At 41.3% G+C, this 17590-nt stretch overlaps 1 protein-coding gene across 1 annotated transcript in view; it reads left to right on the plus strand.

Annotated features, from left to right (window-relative positions):
• Window positions 1–17590, plus strand: part of LGR5 (leucine rich repeat containing G protein-coupled receptor 5) — an 829784-nt gene that overhangs the window by 216058 nt on the left and 596136 nt on the right. Inside the window, exon 3 of the mRNA XM_085652528.1 lies at window positions 14472–14543. Within this exon, the coding sequence (XP_085508654.1) occupies window positions 14472–14543 (72 nt within the window). The remainder of the gene's footprint in view (window positions 1–14471; window positions 14544–17590) is intronic.

A 17590-nucleotide genomic window follows, 5' to 3' on the forward strand; every position in this document is an offset into this window, starting at 1 on the left:
AGGATAGGTCTTAGCGGCAGAGGGCAGTTTGCACCGCAGCGCGGGGACACACTGGCCTAGTGTAGCCAGGCGCTTTATAAAATGTAAGTATTAATATTATGTGTCAGAAGATACATAATTTGCCTGCTTGCATCACATTTAGCTTAGTGGGAACAATATCCTTGCCTTTGCTCCCCTTTCTCGAACTTGGGATGGAGTGGATTGATTGCCCTTCTCCTACTGTCCATGGCTTGAGAGGCTTCTGGTTAGAAGTAGACAGGGCCACCCTGCATCTGTAGCCTATCCCTGATTAGCTGCCTTAAGTACACCATCTCTTGCCCTTTCATCTTTAGAGGAGAGAGCAGTGTTAACTCACAGTTTTGTAAATCCTGCAGTGCCAGGATACCCTTCAGGGTGATTCTGAGCTTTACAAATACACATAACATATTTATAGCAACACTGAGTTCACTGACCCAACAAAGCTTTTTCACAACAATATCAAGAAAAACCCGGGCATGCCACTAGGGTGCTTCAGACCCTAAGTAGTCAAGCCCAGCTGGTAAGGAAGGAATCTACAAACCAAAATGGAGTTTCCAAAAAAAGAAAAACAATACGGGATCTCAAAACATCCCAGGGAAAGAGGAAGAAGGGGTCTGGTGATGATAACCACTTTTTTGGTGTCTGTGGGCCTCCAGGGCTTTTCTGGAATTGCTATATCCTTAAACACATAATAGGGAGGCATGGCTGTCCTGTAACCCTTTCCAGTTGTGTGGGTTACTAAAGGTATAGCTAATGTTGTTTTGGGTATTGAGTATGGCCTAGAGGGAATGGAACAGGGATGGTGCTTCTCCCAAGCTCTTTAGGTAGATGGGAAGAGGAAGCTGTGAGTTGAAGAAAGGTGCCCTGGGGCAGTGGCGTCAACTTGCAAAGCTTTGTCTGTAAGTAGTTGCAGTTTACTTCCTAATTCATGGGTGACCTACTCCTGAACTTCCACGAGTAAGGCACACTACTTACAGAGAAAGCTTTGTGAATCTGGTCAACTGAGTGGTACTTTCAGAAGGCTTCAATAAATGGCTTCCCAGTGCTGCACTAAATCACACATGACAGTATAACCATTGTGAAGGAAAGTCTGGTGCCTCCAGAGAGCTACTTGATCAGTCTTCTAAAATAGTCTGCATCCACAATACTAAGCATGATCACCATTTGTTACCCTGAAGTGGTGGTAAGGATGTATCCAGAAGAGAGAATAGTGAAATGCATCTTTTCCATTGATTTGCCAGATTCTAAGATGGAGCCTGTGAGTCATGTTAAGGCCTACATTGGCTCTGACAGAAGCGAAAGAAGTTTCAAAGACTTCAGAGGAGAAGAGGGTTATGAGGCATATGTGGCAAGTGGTGAAATCCTTTATCATGTTTTTCTAACAAGATCCCTCTAAGAAACCTGTGGAGAAAGTGGGGTACTGAGCAGCTGGCTGGTATCATGTCTTCATACTGTTTATCTTTTATTCATGCATGTTTGTTTTGTAAGACTTACTTTGTCTGTTTATATTTTTATTGTTAGGTTATCATTGTTTTTAAAGCAGGCTAATCACCTGTTAGGCTATCTAGGCACTCTGTAAATTGGCAAATTTGGTCGAATCAGCCAAGGGTTTCTTTAGGAGGTTGCTGAAGGCTGTGGTTCCTTGATTCCAGAAAGGTGGCTATACTGATGGAGTTGTTGAGACTAGGGGTCATGGCCTTGCTGATAGGGATTGCTCTTGTGTCAAAGGCATAATAGGGTTAGGGGTCCACCAGGAACTAGAGTGTTTAATGATCTTCATAATTGTGGTTTCCTCTGTGCTAATTGTGTTTCATGTGGTGATTGTTTTGACATCCTTCGTCAATGGGAGACTTCTGGAGATGTTCCGTAACTTACAACTTTGGCATAACTCTACAGGGATGCCTTCCCCCCATGGGTGACAAGGGTGAACTTGGTTCAGTGCACCAGCGATGAACGTGAAAGATAAATTTATTGTAGCCCCACAAAAAACTATTCAATGTGTAATTGACATAAAAGTTTTGCTTTTGGGTTACTAGCAATCCCATAAAGGGATCAGGAGCACCATGGAAACAACAACAAACTTAGTTATTCACAGCATCACACACACTGTACTAACAAGAATGACCGCTTTTACGTTATAAGTATTTATTACTACAGGGACAATATGTTTCTCAGTGCATCTTAAACAACTACACAGAATATTATAAAAAGAACAACAAGACACGTTATAAATAAGAAGAATAAAATGAAAATTTACAGCATTATTAAAATTTTATTTAAAATATTATGAAAAACCACACCCTATTGTTTAGTTTTACACCGTAACTTCTACTTCTATGCACTATAGTATGAGAGCATGAAAGGAAGAGCAACTTGCCGCCTAGAGTTTCTGAGGGTGCACAGATCCACTGCATACATTGTTAACAGCGAAGGCTGTCTTTATCAGTGGAGGCATTAAGACAGTGTTCCCCATGGAGGGAAGTCTTCCCCCTGGCTTGGCTTCATCAGCTTTATTCCTCAGGCAAGATGTATCATCTGCAAAGTGCAAAGTGTGCTGGCAGCAGGTGAGACCGTCTGTGGTAGAACCTCGGGCGATAATCCCGGCAAAAGACCTCTCTTGACAAGAGGTCAAGTGGCAGTCCTTATATTCTAAATCTTATTGGAAATTGGAATTTCTGACATAGGTTTAGGAATATCTGACATAGATTATGTGCCTCAAGGTATGCGTCCCAGACGTTTTCTTATACACATATAAGGCAAAAGAACATCAATTCAGACTACATTATTTTGTTTATCTGTCTGCATGTGTTCTTGTTTAACCTTAAGATGATAAGGAGTTGATATTTGGCCCAGACGAATATCGCTTTAGATGTTGTATTATTAATCATATCACTGTGCCTAGAAATATAAGGTCTGGTGACATCTGCGTTTAAAGGCAGACATGACAATGATTTTGCATAAATCAGGGGATATGGAGGCTACCATTGTCTTAGTTGAGTAAAATGACAGCCTCCGTGAACTAAGATTGAGTCAGGCCTATATGAGATGGAGTCGTACCATAGGGACTTAACATCATCCTTGGCTTGTACCTCTGAATGTGATATCATTGGGGCATGTCTAACCAGCAGGAATTTGACTAATGGATAGAATAATTTATGCTCTCAAACTAATGTCTATATCTATCTAGGACAAGAATCATGTCTGAAAACATTTAAATGAAATATGTTTGTAGTGAAATACAAAAGCCAGTAGTGCATTGTCGATATAAAAGATAAATAAAACAGTTGTGATAATATATTTCACATAGCGAAGCATGAATATTTGTAATCTTTGTGTTACAGCTAGTAATGACAAATCATATTTCATAATCTATCTGGGATATGTTATGCGTATTGGCAAATAAACAACCCAGTGATAGTATAGATAGGCCAGATTAAAAATAAGTGGTATAAAAAGCAAAAAATAAAGTGTCCATTAAAAAGAAGGCAAAAAGATTTTCTTTTCAGTTCTTAGTTCGTATCGGCTTTGTGGTACATATGATGGATACAGGTCAGTAATCATTGGTCGGCTTACTTGTTGAGCTCACTCCTCATCCGAGGACCTTCAACATCGTCAGGCATACACGCAGCATATGTGTGGTCTTTATGAAATCCGTACAGAGCATGTTCATAGTTGACTGTTGGTGTGCTAGATGGACCAGCAATCGGTTGCTCGTCTGAGAGACACAGTGTTGCATTCGGCTCCTCTCTGAGGGGCTCAAAAAATAACAATGAGTCAAGCCATTCCGGAAGAGCTGCGTTGAAAAGTGCCACAGGTGATACTGCACTGTTATGTTAATATATTTTATAAAGCGAGCGAATACCAAAGAGGCACCTTTGAGCTAGTGTCATTTGAACTCGAAAGCATGAGATAAGCAAGAACAAAGGATTTTCCCAGCAGCCTATGGTGCTAAACAAAAAAAATGTAATTCCTTCCTGAACTTCAATAGATTAGGCTGGTCTCTATGTTGAATGGGTAAAGAATTCCACCATTTAGCGGTGGAATACGAAAAACTTCTTCCTCCCCAATGACAACTTTTTATTCTGGGTACACCTACCTGCCTGGCATTGTTAGACAGCGAAGTAAGAGAAGGGACGTACCATTTGAAAACATCCTAAAAAAAGCGAGGACCAACTTGATGCAGTACCTTTGGGACCAGCTTATAGCTTTAAATTCGATCCTAGCCCTAATGGACAGCCAATGAAAATCTTTAATGGCTTTTGAGGCTGAGCAGAATTTGGAAGGATTCTTCAGCACTCTTACTGCCGCGTTTTGGAGGGTTTGCAACTTGTTGAAAAGGCATGATTGGAAACCCACATAGAGAGCATTACAGTACTCAATTTTTGAAATAGCAAGAGCTATGATAACTGTTTTCCTGAGCTCCATGGGAAGGAGAGGCAGGATTTTCTTTAATATTTTTAACGTGAGGAAACAGCATGATGTCACCTGCTTGGAATGGTCAATGAAGGTGAGATTTGAGTAAAAAATGACCCCACATTTCTAGCTTTCGGAACAGGAAGTGGAAGGGACCAAGGCTGACCGGCCACCAAGAGGAATTCCATAATGAGGGATCCGTCTTAAATATCAGTACCTCTGTCTTTTCTGAGTTCAATTAAAAAAAAATCTTCTGCATCCAGTTTGCGATCTTCCTCATACACATTCTGAAATATTTGGCCACTATATCGGGTTCAGTAGACACCAATACCACTATTTGGGTATCATCGACATAAGAAAATACAGAAAACCCACAGGATCAAACTAATTCGATTAAAGGGGTGATATAGGCATGAAATAAGGTCTGACATAGTGATGATCTCAAGGGGACCCCACATGTAAGTGCAAATGTATTGGAGGTAAAAGCATCCAAGGCCACTGATTGGTCTCTGTAAGACTGAAAAGATTTTATTAATTTGAGGGCTGAACCTTTAATGCCAATCCTTTCTAAGCAGTTTACCAGAGAGAGTGAGGCCAAAAGATCCAATAGGATCAGGGCCGCATTATCTCCTCTTTCCACAATAGCTCTGATTTCTTCAGTTTCTACCAATACGGTGGATTCTGTACAATGATAGGGCCGAAACCCATGTTGAGCAGGATCTAAACAGTTTGTGTTTTCAAGGAAAATGGAAATTTCCTAATTCATGGGCTTTACTAAAATTTTAGCATGAAGAGGTAGACGCGATATAGGTCTTTAATTCTTTACATCTAAGGAGTCGAGAGACCTCTGGAAAACTGCCAGACTCGAGCACCCTGTTAAGTAATACCATGGAATGGGCAGAAATGGTACTTGAAACCAAATAGAGTGTCTGCCGCGGGCAGGGATCGCCAGGAGCTCCAGACTACGTGGAGCTAATTAGATTAGAGACCTTCTCCTCAGAAAGAAGTGAAGGGAAAGAGTTCATTACTGAGGAATGGGAAACACAATCATCATGCATGCATTCCTACCCAGTATCCATCCCTGTGACTGAGATGTAATTATTTGAGTTATTTGGCGCTGTCTTAAAGTCCAGGAAGATTTTATTTACTTTTGAAAAAAATAAATCTGCTAATTCATCACATAACGTTTGGCTGGGAGTTGCTACATTTTCAAAAGATGAAAGTGATTTAACTGTATCCTTGGTGGAATTTTCAGCTGCTCTAATTTTATCTGTAAAGTATACTGTTTTATTAGCCTGAGACATAGTTTCATAATTTTTCATCATGGTTTTATATATTCTGCTGGACTGTACGTTTCTCTCCAGAGTTGGTCTTGGTGCCTACATTTTTTTTCATACTCCCTGAACTCATGGGAGTACCGAGGCACGGACGGCGCGAGTCGATGGTTAGGCTTTTTTTCAAGAGCCGCTATTTGAGAGAGAGCAGCCCCTAACCCAGGCCTCATACCTGGCTGCAGCTTGCTCCACATCATTATTAATAAAGGGCTTGGAATTTCAAAGAAGATTGTTTAATTTATTATTATCAATTTTCTTCCATGCGCAATATTTTACTACTGTCGATGCTGTGAAAGAAACGGACTGTGCAGCTGGTCCACACATTTTAAACAAAATGGGCCTTTGATCCGTCCACACAGGGTGGCATCCTGTAGATGGGACAGGTGCATTGCTCTGGCATTGTTTCTGGTGCTCATCTAGAGATTGCAAGATCAGTTCCATATCGAGATAAGCTACTGTTGGCTGCTCCAGATGTAAGTCCAAGATGATGCCAGTCGGACAGCTTATGCACCAGAACATAGGTTTTACTTGTGTAGCATTCACTTTGAGAAAGGTGAGCATCCAGTGTTCGCTGAGTTCAGAGAGCCAAACATGTCCAGTGTAGTGTGCTAGAGTCTCTCTGTAACTTTGTTCAGTCGGATATGGGTACTCCATGTTGTTAATTTCCTTGGCAGAACAGGAGAAAGATGATGATACCACAGAAAATTAGCAGTATTATGATCGTAAATCCTCCAAAAAAGCTGGAGAACAGAGAATGAAAAAAAGGTGGAATCAGTTCAAATCCAGTCTTTTATTCATTTAATCCAGATCAAATGTCCTTAAACAGATGCACAACACCAAATGTTACAGATTAATTAAATATTGTTCGAACGATATCTGCAAAATGTGTTGGTTATTGTATGTGTAACAGCCTCTAAAATTTTGGAAGCAAGCCTGGCTGTCTCAGATTATAAACTTCAACCGCTGAGGTAAAAGAGACTTCTTTTGTAAGAGAACAGACAATATTTTGTTCAAGTCACCAAAACACATAGATTTCAGGCTTACACCATGCCAATGGATGTTCCTAATAACATTTCTAGGTGGACGATACAAGGTCTTTCCACAACACTGTATTGCTTCTGAAAACAGTATTCAGAAGTTCATGGTGTGTGGGAATGGAGGTCATAGAAGAACGAGATAAAACTTAACTTAACCCTCACATGAAAGCGCTACACATTCCGTGCAATGATATGGTGTCATACAGAAGAGAGTATACAAGTGGATTTCTGCAATTTGTTGTACTGATAAACACAGGGTCATCTTCATTTAAACAAATGTGGGTGAAGAGGACTTTCCATGAATGGAACAATTTCGAATTATGCATAGTTCATACCAACCAATTAATTTATATTTTTGTCAGTCATAAAAATGAAAAGTTTTTATGAGTAAAGAAATAATACCAGGGATTAGCCAGATAATAGGCAGCATGTCACTGACTGTAAGTGTCAAATCTTCAACTTTTTCTACACTTAATAGAGTATATGTGGATTCTTTCTTGGCCATTATCTTTTGCTTGAGTGTCAAATTACATGCTTCAAATAAGGCTGTTTCATTAAGAAGTTGCCAATGCGCAAAACCTGGTCTAAGAGTTTGTAATGCCCAAATTTGTTGTGTAATCACACCTAACTAAGCCTGTCCGTGTTGCAAGTTCCTGATCTCCTTTTATAATGTCTAAGACAGAGGACAAGATGTGATTCAATGAGTACACTCTTTTGGAAACAGTATGCATTCCATTGTCAATAATTTTAGAAACTGGTTAGCATGTTTTCCTGATCTATTTGCCTAATTCTTTCTGCAGCTTCTTTTTCAGAATATTTATTTAATTCATTGTAGATGGTATATATTCCTGTGGCAGTAAAGCTTTTGTTTTTTTGAGGACGTGTCCCCGAAAGAGAGTCGAACAAAAAACATATTTTTTTTTATGGAAAAGAAGTGTTCTTCACAGCTGGGAGACTAGAGTGTTCCAGACATTATTGGCATAGCTTGCCTACACTGTATGTGGTAACCACTACAGGTGTTTGTGTATTGTAACGTGGATCAGAACTGTTAAGTTTGGGTCCAGGAATGTTGGAAAGAAAACGCTGCATGCATGTTTTAAAACTATAAGACATAAGGGCAAACCCTCTACATAAAATTGTGTTGAATTATAGGTTCCATTCTGTATCATTTCGTTTATATCTGCTTTAGACATATTCCTTGACAATCACCGATTAAGGAACATTGTCAGATTGACTTTTGGAATAGAAGGTTTTTTAAATCCTTCATTGTTCTGAATCCCAGGCAAGTAGTTTGCTGGATAGTTTTGTTTAGAAAGATCCTTTATTTTGGTATTATACAGGCGTGAAATAAGGCTTCTTTACCTTGAATCTGCCAAAAATTGGTTCCCCAAATGCTTTTCTTATCAACATTTGCTTTCCAATACTTGTATCCTTGAATAGCCAAGTTTCGACTACCCTCAACGGAGTAAATCAACTTGTTGGTAGTGATTAGGATTTTCTGAAGCTGCTGGGGCTTCTGTGTGAAATAGAAGGCTGAAGGGTGTGACCTGTTAGTATTCTGAAGGTAAGGGAATTTCTTCAAGAATTTAGAATGGCTCTCGGTAGGCAAAGCCTTACAATGTTCCCATTTAAAAAAAAAAGAATTACGGAGTTGATGGAACCCTCACAGAAAATCCATATCTTGCATTCCATGCCACATATTCTTTGCCATTAGTCTGTGTGTGCTTGGTCATCTTGCCTCTATCATTTCAGGATTTCATGGAATGAGATTGTAAGCATGACAGGGTGGGTTGGTAGTAGTGTATCACTAAATACTTTGTACATACTGGCTCTACCATTGGATCGTCTGGGTGGCAACATAAATAGTGGTGAATTTATTTAAAGCAGTAAGATGCTAGCATGACTCTGCTTGCCAATTCCTGGTATTTGAGGTGTTCTACCTGCGTGTAGGTAGTACTCCATCAAACAGCTATGCATAGAAGAGTACCCTAGATATGTCCCACATGACACAGTCTTCTAGGACACAATGTATTTGGGTACATTAACCTTATTTGGGATCCTGAATGAAAGAACTCTACAGGGAAGATGTGTGCTGTGGCCACTGAAACCTGACAGAAGAACTAGGTCATCTCTCAAACAAAAAGTTAATGCCTCCTTACTCCTGCCCCCCACCCCTCCAAGCTCTGGGAAACAGAGCAGCCTTCAAGTGATTCTCATCTGTTGGGTAGGCTGGGTCAGCTCCTTGGAAAGGTAGCCGACCACTGTTGGTGTTTCTCATTGGTGGGATATCCATAAACATGGACTATTATTCTAAGGTCGGTGGGCAAATATGGGAAGTGACGTTGTGTGATTCTGTACTGTTTGTGACCTGTATTTGATTTTCTTTTCTGGCAGGTGTCGGTCACGCTTGTCTTAGTAATTACCAGTGTCCCATTAGGCATTAATTAACATAGCTGCCTAGGGCATCACCCACCTTCAAATGAGAACCTGATTGTTTCCAGCATCAGATCATGTCCTATTATTTGTTAGAGTCACAAAGAGTTATTTCTGCTTAGAGTACTAAAATTCTTTCTTTTGGCTCTTACTCTTTGTTGGTGGTGTGAAACAAGGTTGTAGTACTGACCCTAGGAGATGGAACTGTAAATCAATTAGTGTATTATAATACTAATAAAAGATAACATGCTCAAATAATAATTTGCTTAATACGTTTCTCATTGTAAAGTGAACAAAGTGGTACCTTTGGATGCTGTCATTTATCATGACATCAGTGATGTCTTGTGTAAGATCATGAACAGTGCATCACAAGACATGAGTTCTGGTTAGTTTACATAACTATAACTGGTGAATTTCAGTGGCTTTCAGGTATGTTTTATAACCATAACTTCACTTCAACTGTGTTTTTCAGTAAAGTTTTCAATTTTGTTTTTAAATATAAGTGATAATAATTTAAGAGTTCTAACACTGTCTTCAATTTAACTGTGTTTTTTCATTCAATATATTTTCTTTTGCTCAAAACTTTGCACACCCCTGTCAAAACTGGCTTAAGTGCGGCATGCTAAATTCCAAGAACATTTGTTTCAAGAAAAACCTCTGAAAATTACACCAAAACTTTATTCGTCGAAGAGCTTGTGCTTTTCTTGGTGTGATGTTATTCCAACTTGTAGTTTTCAAGATACTGGTGTTCATATGATGTGTCAGACGCCCGTCGAAGAGTTAAAATTTTGAGATATCATGACTATTGAATACTTTTAAAAAATGTGCTTATACTTTAGCACCAAATGATGAATTTGCAAAGTTACGCTTTATAATTTCAATATGTGGGGATCCCTCAATGTTGCTTGGGGGAAAGGGGTAAAAAAATAAGCGTTCACTTACTAATAACTGCGGCTTGTTTTGACAAACACACATGAGACATAGTAGTAATTCGGCATGGTTAGTTAACTGTTGCACTTTATGGCCCTGTACGAAACTTCTAACAGACATTTTCATGTACTAATAACTTTTGTACGTTTCTGCAAGAAATATGGTAGGTTTTTACCAAGTTAAAACCAGTGCAGGAATTTCAAATTTCCTACATTTCTGACAAGGGAGGGTAAAATCGAGGGTAGGGGTTAACAAAAAGCCTTTCATCTGCTAATAGCTTTGGTGTAGTTTCAAAGATCCGTATGAAACTTGTCCAACAGCAAATTGAGCTAACATTTAATATTTGGGTTTTATGATGATCTGTCAAGGAGTGGCACAGTTAAAGATGGAGATGTAAAACAGTGCTCATCTGCTGACAGCATAGGTGCTATATCAGACCCTGTTTGGGAGGACCATGAACCATGAAGGTCGAGGTAATGTTCCTCTTATGTCTGAATGTCCATGCTACTATGCTTTAGCAAAGTGGGCCAAGTGCAATTTCATTCGTACTTGACTCTCAGTGGTACCCATGGTGAGCAGTCACAGGCTTCTCAGGAAGGTAGTATGGTGGTGTTCAAGCTCATCACTCAACAAACGTTAGTGTAATGAATTATTGTCTTTCAAGACAAAAAGTACTTTAATACACACATATAGACTAAATACTACACGTATAAAAATGTTCACAATGCATTTAGTGTCCTAAAGTTTAAATATATCTGTCCATCTCCCAGCTATTCGCTCCAGGCCCTCTTCCCCTTTATGATTCAGCATTTTCCTTCCCGGGTCAATACCTGGCTGGATTAGGCTCAGGTACAGATTAACCCATGAGTTTGTTATTATGCACATTCTTTCTTTCGGTTAACTTTTTTTCACACAATGAGTCCCTCAGCCCCAAGAAGAATTTATGAAGGTTTTTGGATATTCTTGTGAAGCAAAGTGAAGGCACTGTCTCATATATATATCTGCACAGTAGAAAAATAAAATAACCTATCATGCAATATCTTGGATAATGACATTGAAGATTATTAGCACCGAGTAACCTAGCCTTCCTATTTTAGCACTAAACTGTGAATTTAATCTTAGATGTTACTGTTTGAAATTATATCCTGTGACGTATGCAACATTCGACTCATGGATTGCAATATTTCTATTACTTCACACAGTTTTTTGGGGGGTAAAATACAAGATGGCGCCCACCATGAGCAAGGCTTGAGTCCAACTTTGCATGACAGCTTTTGTACAATAAAACACTAGCTACATTACGAACAGAATGTGTTCTGTCTGTTTCTGAGGAGCAACCTTTACATATAAACATTGTAAGAAATTGTTTTATTAGTTGTATAGGATGTGAGGTTTGCACAGGTAATAAGTCCACAATTGCTTCCTTATTGGGAACCAAGTTCCCCATTTCAGAACTTGGCTCTCTCAGAGTAGTGAACCAGATCAGTTAAGGTGGGGTGGGCTAGTAATCTTCATCCACTGACACTCAACAACACTTGGAACATTATTGTCTAGTTACTGCTTTTTCTTTGATAAAGGCAAAGCATTACTTTACAAAAATATACATCAGGTAGATGAAAATACCTTTCGTGACATTTATAAATCACACTTGTCCCCTAGTGGGTCATGAACCCCATAATCACTGTACACCCCACCTATACTAGATGCAACATCACAATAGAAGGTGTGTCATTTTTAATGAAGCATGCCTATTGGCTTTGTCAAGGGGTCACCAGATCAAGATATAAGGCAAGCTCACTGACTTTGTCAAGGGATAACTACATTATAATGTCATGTTAGAAATCACTATGTTACCAATGGAATTTAAAAAAGCATCACAATGCTCACCAAAATCATTCTTTAAATAAAACATTGCAAGTCAAAATAACAAGTCAAACAATTTTTTTACACTCATTACGCAATACAAAGTGCAGCCATAATACAACTTTGCCTAGTGGTCAAAATGTCAAAGACCTCCGAAACTTAGAGCGAGTGTTATAACATATCTTACTGAGGGCTGCTGCACTCAGTTAGTTATGTTATGTCTTGCAGTCCTCACATAATATTTTGAGAATGTTGTTGGTGCCCCTTCTTGGGGCACAACAACAGAGAACTCATGCCAACAACAAGACCTTGCAGGGCATTTTGGGGCGCTCCCGACAAGAGCAGTGTATAAACAATGAGTGGGATTCCTGCTGTTATTTTTATGCAAGTGCCCTGTATGTATTGTATACGCTGCATGTCTCTTTTGTCATTTTTTATTCTTCTGGGTGCCTGTGCTCACTGGTCACCCAGGTGCAGGGAGAAATGAAGGAGGGCAGAGCTGGGAGTCCCCTCCGTGCTGCCCTCTTGCCTCCCCTGCACACTTTGGGAGCAGCGCGTGGAAGCTGGCACAGCTTTGACTGCTCCCACGGTGGAAGCAACTTGTCTCCGCTCACTTTTGCTGTGTTCTGATGGTTTGGGCCTCTCCCATTGTTGCTCTGGACCCTAGGGGTGGGATTTTGGGAGCTGCCATTAATGTGTCAGTCCCTCGGGAGAATTCTGCATCTGGGAGGGGTCCCCCACGCATGCCTGCTTCCTCAACAATCATTTAAAAACAGAGGTGCCAAATCACAGGCACTGGCTGGCCTGGGGGTATCTTTTAGAAATTGCATTGGAGCACCATGTGATCTGGTTCTCAGTAGGCATGTTAAAATGGTCGGATTTTTGAAGGTGCACAACTCTGACCCTGTTGAGCTGATTTCTGTGATTTTGGCTCATTTTGCTTCTGGTGTCGAGCACTAGCCACCAGAAACAGACCTCCTGGCCTCTAATAGGGTGCACTTTGTGGGAGATCGTTCTACTGGCTCCCTGGACCAGTCTTCTCCTCATCTGGCTCCTTTCCTGCTGGTGAGGGCTTCCTGCTCAGCCCTTCTGCTACCAGCCAGCAAAGCACCATCCTATCCACACACCCAAGCCCCAGAGCCTCCTGGCTGTCTTGCAGAGCATTAGAGCAGCAGTGTGGACCAGATCTACCCCAACTTTTCCTCAGCGCCATGAATAGGCCAGCACCACTGGCCCTGGTGAGAACCACCTGGTCATGGGGACAGTTGCAGACAAAATCCTTAGTGCATCTTTGTAGGACATCAGGGGGCCTTCTCTTTCCAACTGTCCATAATTCTGCTGTTGTCGCCTTCCAAGTCCAGGGTAAGCTCACTCTTTCTCCCTTGTGCAGGAGTACATAAGTCTAGGTGGAGAGTTGTAGATTCCAAGAACACCTGGCCAATCCTAGGATGCCACATCATCCCTCCACTCCTGTCCCAATCCTTCAGCTCAGCATTCTCGACAATCTACTATGGCGCTCTCACATTTTTGATGTGAAAAGCCCCCGCTCCACATCAACCTGACATCACTGCCAGCTACCTGACCGCAAAATCTTCAAAGTGGATCCCCTCCTGTGTTTGGCTCCATATGTCTGGGCTTCCTCCCTTGTTCAGTGGGCCTGGGCTGAAGCAGCCCAAGTGCAGGGTGACGGCTAATTACCAGATGCAGATTTTCCTCCCCTCCTCTACCATCTCAGGAGTTGAATCAATCACTGATAAAAGCTCCCTTTGTGTGGATAGAGTAATTAACTTGGCCCATCTGGGAGACAAAAGGCCTGGAATCTGATTATGAGCTGAGCCAGAAAAATATGACAATACTTGCCGACCCATAAGATGTATATGAATGTTATTGAAACCTGCAAAATAAACTCTGTGTACGTTTCACCCCAGTTTGACACCTTGCTGGACTTTGTAGGCCTAAGTGGGGCTAAACTGCACTTTAATGCAGATTTCATCTATGTCTTTAATACAGTGAAAGCACTATAGATTTTCCATTAAACCCTACATCCCTATTTATGAATACCCACTAATATTTAAAGGCCTACCACAGGTCATCACGCCTTCTGCACCAAGCTACCTGTGCACAGTTACTGGGCTGCCTACTAAATGAGTCTCACACGTGCACCCCTGCACACAAACGTGTGTACCCTAACTGGGCCTCAGCAGCCTTCTCTCAAAAAGCAGCTTCTGGAAATAAACAGGCTTAATCCAATTACTAGGAAATTACCATAGATGAGACTCAGGTTGGGAGACTCACTTACAGTGAAGATCTAAAAACCGATCAAAGACAAAACATCTGTGTGGACTGAATTGGTGGAACACATTTTGATAAAAAATAATTGCGTGGCATGTCAATATCACATCGAGTTGATTATATTTACCCTTTCTCTGCTTGTATCTTTCAGACGACTTGCAGGAAATGATTTGACATACATTCCGAAAGGAGTATTTGCAGGTCTGCCAAGGCTTAAGGAGTTGTAAGTATTTTTGATTTTAATTATGACATGTGCCTGGGATTAACCCTTTTACCGCAGAGCAAAATAATTAGTGGCCGTGGTTCGGATTGCTCCCGGCCGTCCTCTGCACACGCCCACCATGACGTCGGATGCATCAAACGGGTTAAATTAATGTATCTTGCATTAAATATCCGATTTAAATATTTGAACTATTTATTTTTTAACTAATTCAATGGAAACAAATATATTATAATCAAAATGCAACGATGCAGAGTGCTAGCTAGGGGTCTGTGAAATAAATTGCAGACTTTCTTGCAAAGTATGCATAATTCTCCTGAGAACTACAGAGCCAGTTCAATAAGGTACGGAGGTTGCTTAGGTCCTGTGGGCTCCTCCCGACCTTGGCAACTCTGGATCGCTACCTTCCCCCTTTAAACTTGCGGTGCTGCATGACATCCACAGCTCATATATTCATCAACGCTGTTTACCCCGGTGGAGAGAGCATGCTGCCACCCCACCAGCCAGTCTCCCTGCATGGGGGGTGAGAGCACTTTCCCTCAACCACCGAGATTTTAAAGCACACTGTACTCTCAAATATCACTGACCAGAAATGCCCCTTCCCTCCCAAAAAAGCCTCATGCGTAACTGAGGCAAACTCAGGATTAAGGGAAACAAATTGTTCCTCTAGTAGAGGGTGGGGAGTAGGATAAGGAAACACAGCAGGTTAGATCTTTCCACACAGACTCAATATGGGTAACACTCAGCATCCAGGACTATTGTTGGATGAGGAGCTCTCCAATGAGGCTCACTGGGCTGGGATATGAGGAAGTGCCCCAACAACCATGCACTGCGCTCACAACCCATTCAATCTGAGTGATATAGCGGTAAAGCGACTAACTTAATTTGTCATATTGTGCCCTAACAATCTCCCCTAAACCTCAAGGTCCAAACTCCTTCTCCATCACCCTCCTCCCCAACCTATCTACCTCTTCATCCAAAAATCTCAAACACAAACTGATGAAACAACACCCCGAATTGCTCATCGCAGACTTCCACTGCAACGCCTCCAACGGCCTCTGGAGAACAGACCTCCTCTTTTACACTACCCATCCTGTAAAAATGAAATGCATTCCTAACAAAAAACTTCTGCATTAGCAAAGCCACTAACATCCCATACGCCCGCATACTATCAATCTCTAACTCGCCCACGTTCAAAGGTAATGCTACCACAAACATCTTCAAAAATGGGACTATCATGATACGAGCCAATGATGCCAACCTACTTACTTTTGAATCCATATTCCCTACGCTAAAAAAACGCCATATCACTATTGCAAAACACCTTCCCCTTTAGTGACTCTCCCCCACAGGACACTAAACAAAATAAATCCCTCACAAATCATACCACTAACCCCACTCCCTCTCTTGCCACCCACCTCCTTCTCAATGAAACATTCACAAGTCACACCTCTAACTCCACTCACCCCCTAATAAACCACCTTAATCCCACCCAAACCAGTACAGACCCCACTATACCGGGGAGGACACTGGTACACACCACTACCCTAAATCGCAGAATAGCGTATACTCACCCACCGACACACTCACAAATCCAACTCAGAATACCAGTTTAGGTCAGATCACCACCATTAATCCCAACCCTCAACTACACTGTTCGTCACTCCTCAGTACAAACCATACTCCCTTCCCCTTTGTCCCAAACTTCTCAAGATGTTGACCGAGATGCTCATGCCCCCGTCCTACTGGCTTTCCTGAGCACACAACAGTACGTTGATGACATAATTTCAAAGGGGCCGACTCTATTTATCCACCAGTCCCGCCATCACCATTAAAGAACCAAGTGACACCTCCAATTGCTCCCCCAGTGACTTCCTGACTCTAGCTCCCACTGACATATACTCTATAATACTGGAAAACCCTACCACTTACAACTTTAAGCGAATCACCAATTCAGCAAATCTGACTAGGGACGGCGTTACCCCATACATTAAGCAATCATTTCACACTACCCACTCACAAGAACAAATGCCCATGTCTAAGCTAAATGAGTGACTAACGCACATAGAAACCAACTAGATTAACTACTACACAGTGTTAACAGTATTGCAAAGAATCTAAACATTTGTCAACATATTACCCATCATCCCCACCTCCCCCATTCATGCAACAGAACACAACTTCTAAGACGAGCTATGCACACCCATGCTGCTAGACCATAGCTCCTCTCAACAACAAAGCTCAGAAACCTAAAAGAACAACCGCCACAATGTATTTAAGTGAAGCAGCAGAGCTAGCCAAGTCTTACAACCTGACATCTAACAATCACAACCCCTACACTATAATCAACTGTATCACGGGACAAGAAAGAAACCCCATACCAGCTAGATAGACTCGGCCCACATCTCACCTCATCAAGGTCCCCATGACCTCCTCCTCCCAAGATGTCAAGAACTGCAATTAGCTGCAGATCTACAACAAATCAAGCAAAAAAACTAGCAGAAACAATCCTGAACCACAACATTGATTTTGCATTCATTACAGAAACATGGCTAACTGAATTCTCATACCCAATCATTGACACGCAAGTCCCACCAGGGTTTTCAATCATAAAGAAAGACAAGAAGGACTGCTAAAGTGGAGACATCGCCATTATCAACAAAATCATGAGTAAAATAGACACCTTCTGTTACAATTAATTTGAACATATCAGCACTACCATAAGGATGAAAGACAGCACAGCAATGAACTGTCACTTGCTCGACCACTTCCAGGTAACACAATATCCTTTGGCGAAGAACAGACAGACATGATAACACACTACTGACTCTCACTCACCAAGAAATTCTTCCGAGGTGACCTCAGCCTTCACTGGAATGAGAAAAGCAATTCTTTAATCCAATCATTAAATGACCTCAAAGTCAGTAAGAACTTCTCCCAGCACCGCAAAGGTCAAACTGACAATAAAGGCTCAACCCTGGATGCTGTCATAGCTCATGAAGAAGCACTAACCATTGACAGCATCATCCCTGTCGACTGTACAAACCACC

Source organism: Triturus cristatus, chromosome 4_1 (genome assembly GCF_964204655.1).
Source record: "Triturus cristatus chromosome 4_1, aTriCri1.1, whole genome shotgun sequence".
Lineage (NCBI taxonomy): Eukaryota > Metazoa > Chordata > Amphibia > Caudata > Salamandridae > Triturus > Triturus cristatus.